The sequence below is a fragment of the Megalobrama amblycephala genome, linkage group LG11, assembly GCF_018812025.1.
Source record: "Megalobrama amblycephala isolate DHTTF-2021 linkage group LG11, ASM1881202v1, whole genome shotgun sequence".
In the NCBI taxonomy this organism is placed as follows: Eukaryota; Metazoa; Chordata; class Actinopteri; order Cypriniformes; family Xenocyprididae; genus Megalobrama; species Megalobrama amblycephala.
In genome coordinates this window covers 8658914-8664581 of record NC_063054.1, presented here as the reverse complement: position 1 = coordinate 8664581, position 5668 = coordinate 8658914, and the positions used below count along the sequence as shown (strand labels likewise).

Below are 5668 nucleotides of genomic sequence, written 5' to 3'. Positions count from 1 at the left end.
TTCTACAACAGGCCGTGCAAACCAGAGCCCATCATCTGGAACTCTGCTGTGGGAAACAAAACATGGCGACGTCTTCATAGAAGGCTTCAAGTACAGCAATGGCGGCCTCCAGGTCAACGAGAGTGGTTTGTACTTCGTTTACTCCCGAGTGGAGTTTCTTTCACCCACGTGCAAATCCGCAGACTATCACGCTCACAAAATGATTCGGCAGAGAGGCAGCCGTACCCAAGTAATCATGGAAGATCACCAAGAGGGTCTCTGTACGCCGGGGACAAACGACCCGTGGATGATGGGAAGCCATCTAGGCTCCCTTCAGCATCTCAAGGAGTCTGACTTGCTGTTTGTCAATGTCTCACACCGCCATCTGCTCAGCAGCAATTATCACCACAATTATTTTGGCCTCTTCAAGATCCACTGATCATAGAGGACAACTAGGCGATGCTTAGGAAGGGCATGGTTGTGAGTTCAGATAAGGAGATCAGCAGTCTTTGGACTATAATCAACCCTGAGATCCTTACCGCTTCATGCCTTCATTGCAATGCATCAATCATATATGATTTTGAATGTATCGGTTGCCTGTTCTTTTCTTTTAGAAAGTCGTGCAGAAGAATTTCAGATTGAATGAACACTAATATGCTTCTGTATCAGGAGAAGGTAAATTAAATAAAAATATTTATGGTCCTTAAAGTCTGATTGTATATTAATGTGATCAATGGTCATATTGACTGAATAATAAATCAATAATGCCTCATAAATGTGGTCAATAAAACGTTAAATTGTAAAAAAAAAAAAAAAAAAAAAAACTGTTGATTTCACACTGAATGTGAATTGAGGGAAAATGTCTCACTCTTTGAGAAAAAAAATTGTATTTTGTGGTGAGCTGTTTCCATGCCCACTAATATTTGCATGTTATAGTGGGATGGTTGTCATTGTGAAATGATGCTGATTTTTGGTTAAAAGTTTCCAGAGCTATTTATTTTGAACATCTAAATAATGTTCCTTTGTTTTCTGTGTTATGTATTTCATTAAACATATGGACAACTTAATAGTGCTAATTTGTTAAGAACAGAGAATAATTATAGATGAATGTGACTGAGTTTCTAGTCAGCTGTTTTTGAATATCCTCTATGGACCACAAGGCAACTTTTGCAGGGTTGCGGGTTCATTCCTCGTCATTTCTGCAAAGACCCTCAGGTTGACTTCATTGCAATGTTGCTGAGCCACACATAAAGATTTAAGGGGTTTTGTGCAAGCATAACTGTAGCGGTACACTCTGTACTTTTTCATTTCTCATGCTTCCTTCCTGTGTTTACGTATGGCGTTTACAGGGGTCATAAAGCTTTGATGAGAAATGAAAATGAAAACCTGCTTTTATCACTCATTCATTCAATTACTCACGAGACACAGTGTAAATTTCTTAGTGTCGCTCTCAGCTGTGATATCTTATTTCTAGGTCTTGTCTCATAATTGTTTGTGCTTCTAAGTATCTTTTTCAGTCTGACCTTCTAGTGAAACTGTGTGTTATGCAGTACTGTGTGTGTTTTTGTTTTGTGAATCTATTACACCTCAGTATTCCACTTACTATGAGGGTGTGTGGAAACAAGGCCTACTCTTTCACCTCCAACTCTTTTGGACAGGGAAACACACACACACACACACACACACACACACACACAGGAAGTGACCACTGGAGAATCATCACCCACAATCCATCCACTCTCTCAAACTCTGCTTGAAACTAAGTCTGAGGGCCAATATTAGCACATAAATGGATATTTTACCATTTTACCAATGACAACCAATAAGAACCATTTGTAAGGCACTGATTCTGATTTCAGTACATTGACAGCCAATATGTTGTACCTTGACATAAATATTAAATGATAATTAAATCATGTACAAAGGCTTTTATTTTGGTGCTTCTCACAAATGGTCAGTTCCAACCTACAGAGGATGTTTTCAGCTGCTAGACAATATATAATGTGTTTATATATGATGTAAATAAAACTTCAAATATTGCCTAATATAAAATAAAAACAAATATACTTCTTTACAGTCATTCTGTGTGACATTGGTATGATCAAACAAACCTGTACATACCTAAGTAATATTTTACATGAATAAAGTCCTTGTGTGCACAAGAACAACTGTAGGTGGTACATAAATTAGCTCAAGTTTCAAGATGAATCACTAGGACTCACCACCCAGCATCACATGATCATAAACACCAAAAATACTCAAGTGAGCAAAGTCTGTAGACTTCAGTAATGGGCTTGTGGAAGGGCCCTCTTTGAAGGAGTTCAGTTTCTTAGTTTAGTTAGGGTAAAAACCCTCAGACACTTTCCACAGTGACCAACCAAAGATGCAAAATAGATTACAGCCTACAGAAGACATTTATTTACCACATCAGATTTAAAAACGTGCACTTTTTATAGGACAGATGGTATCAGTTCTGACCCCAAAAAAGAGCTGTTTGGCCCAGCTACAGATGTGAGGGCTTTTATATGCTTCAGCTCATGTCATTTTACCAAAGGCTTTGCAGAAAAGGGAGTCACTTTGCACAGACACAAATGCATGCTATTCTCTTGGACTACACAATCCAGAGAGGCTGTATTGGTTTAAAAAAAAAAAAAAAGGGTTAACTTAACTTATTAAAGGTTATTTAAGTATTTACAACTTATTGTTAATGTGTACATTAAGGAGAACCAAAGCCAGTATAGATAAAATAAAATAATGTGAGCTTGCACCATGCAACACACCTACCGTGAAACTAGTCTTAAAAAAATGTTTTAAAAATCTACTTTAAACACTTGTCAAGTTCTCAGAAATGCATGCATGTTTTTTTTTTTTTAAATTTGGTTTTGAAAACATGTTATCATTTTCAAAAAATGCTTAAAGTGAATAACTCATTAAATGTCATGTCAAGCAACCATTTAGTAAAAAATACACATTGAGTGTTTACATCTTAATCTTTTTTTTTTTTTTTTTTTTTTTTTAAAGTAATGCAGTCCTGGTCTGAATAATTGGTACTCTTGGTAAATAGCAATGAAGAGAAAAAAAAAAAAAAAGTAAAAATGAAGTAAAACAATTGAAAATGATTAGAAAATCTCTTTGTGAAATGAAAGATTTTTCTCTAATACATGTTAGCTACAATTTATTGGCCCCCTTTTTATAAATACTTTTTGCACCCTCCTTTTGTCAAGATAACAGCTCTTCTCTTATAATGTCTGATAGGTTTGGAGATCAGAGACCATTCCTCCGTACAGAATCTCTCCAGATCCTTTAAATTCCCAAGTCCACTCTTCTCTTCAGTTTTTTTTTATAGGATTGAGGTCAGCCTGGAATAGTCATGGCAGAACCTTCATTTTGTGCTCAGTGACCCATTTTTGTGCTGATTTTAATATTTGTTTTGGATAATTTGTCCTGATGGAAGATCCAATCACGCCCCATTATAAGATTTCTAGCAGAAGCAGTTAGGTTTTGATTTTTTATCTGTTGGTATTTGATAGAATCCACAATGCCATGTATCTGAACAAGATGTCCAGGACCTCCGGCAGAAAAATAGGCTCACAGCATTAAAGATCCAGCTGTATATTTAACCGTGGGCATGGGGTACTTTATATCCCTGTTTTCACCAAAGCCATCTGGTGGGATTGCTGCCAAAAAGCTAGTTTCATCTGACCATAGACCATCTGACCATTTTCTTGAAAGCTTCCCAAACAACTTGTGGTGATGTTGGTGCTGGTTTATTTTTTTAGGCTTTCTGACCCCAAGATTCAACTAATTACTGCTGTTCTCCAGCTGTGATCCTTGGAGGGCCTTTGGCCACTTAAACTATCCTCCTCGCCATGCATTAAAGGTATTTTCACCACTAGGGGTCGCTTATTCAACACAAAGGCATAGCTTGATGATGCTGTAAATGAGTGTGGAATCATGGGAGTTGTTGTCTTATGAAGAAAGTGTAAAACTCTTGCAGTTCACACCGCTTACACTACATCCTACGCCTTTCGTATTCAACTTAAAGGTCCCATGGCATGAAAATTTCATTTTATGAGGTTTTTTAACATTAATATGAGTTCCCCTAGCCTGCATATGGTCCCCCAGTGGCTAGAAAAGGCGATGGGTGTGAACCGAGCCCTGGGTAAATTGAGAAAATGAAAGCTCAGATGGCCCAATCTGGAATCTTCCCTATATGTCGTCATAAGTGGAAAGGTTACCTCCCCTTTCTCTGCTTTGCCCGCCCATGAGAAAATGAGCTACTACCGTGAGATTCGAGCACAATATTTTTTTTTCCTCGAGAGACATCATGCCTTGTAAACGAGCGAAGCATGGCAGTTGCTCAGTGTTTGGATGTACAAATGAACACCTTAGTATTTTTTTAGTTCCTTCATCCGAGCCTATGAAGAAAGGTTAAAGGTGCTCTAAGTGATCCTGGGTGGAGTAACTTCCTGTTGACGTTCGAAGTGTTGTCAAACAAAACAGAGGCTAGCTAGACCCTCCCTCCTCCTCCTCCTCCCCCTCCCCTCCGTGCTTCCTGAAACAGTCATGAAGGCGCATTTAAAATCATTCTTGTCGGTTATTGGCTGGAGCATGTTTATTATGATTCGTGGTCCAGGCTGCACCAGTTTGTTTTTATTGCCGTTTTCGGAGCTTGTGGCGACTACAGAGACCGTGTTTTTTTACAGTGTGTTCAGGGGACAGGCAGACAGCGGATAGTGAGGAGATGTTTGCTGTATGTGACAAAAACGCGTGACATCACTTAGAGCACCTTTAATTTTATTTTCTCTGGTAATGCGCCGATACAACTTCCCAAAGTTTTGTATGTCTGCGCCACACATTTCACCGACGACTGTTTCCTCAACGTGGGCACAGCCCAGTTACTGTCGCTAATGTAAAGGTAGATAGCATCAAGTATGTGTGTGAATACACACACTGTAACGCGAGTGTTGTACATTTCTTTGTTGTTTGGATAACCGTTCTGCTGTTGGTGCACGCGATATCCACATTTCCAGATTGCAGAGCTTGATGTAATTGTAATAAGGTTGTTAAAACTTTTAAGATTTATGAAATAGAAAATATGTAAACAAATAAATGATGTTGGCATGGTAGCACATTTTCCACAACGGCACCTATCCGAAAAGGTATTTGTAATAATATATATATATATACACATGACATGGCCCGTGTCTTGGTTAAAATTGCTGATTTCTCTGGATTTAAACATTTTGGATAATGCGAGTACACAAATCAACAAAATATATAACATTGTTCTATTGGTCTATGGATATTTTAAAGGTCCCGTTTTTCGTGGTTTTTTGAAGCTTTGATTGTGTTTATAGTGTGCAATATAACATGTGTTCATGTTTCGCGTGTAAAAAAACACAGTATTTTTCACATAATTTACTTATCTGTATACTGCTGTTTCCACTGTCATAAAAACGGGCTGATGACTTCCTTGTTCTATGAAGTCCCTCCTTCAGAAATACGTAACGAGTTCTGATTGTGCCAGCGGTTCCTGTGTTGTGATTCGACAGCTCTGAGCGCACTGTGCCCGGAAAGGTCACGCCTCTTACCATAACGTGGAGATGCACGCGCTCAGTGTTATTCTAAACATGTCTTTAATTTTACCCTATCAATTTGAGCCGGAATCAGACCCGGTGATTGGACT

At 38.4% G+C, this 5668-nt stretch overlaps 1 protein-coding gene across 1 annotated transcript in view; it reads left to right on the top strand.

The window, feature by feature from the left end:
* The window catches only part of faslg (Fas ligand (TNF superfamily, member 6)), a 7683-nt gene extending 6637 nt beyond the window's left edge, over nucleotides 1-1046 (top strand). Inside the window, exon 4 of the mRNA XM_048208560.1 lies at nucleotides 12-1046. Coding sequence (XP_048064517.1) covers nucleotides 12-418 — 407 coding nt within the window. The 3' untranslated portion in view covers nucleotides 419-1046. The remainder of the gene's footprint in view (nucleotides 1-11) is intronic.
* The last annotated feature ends 4622 nt before the right edge of the window (nucleotides 1047-5668 follow it).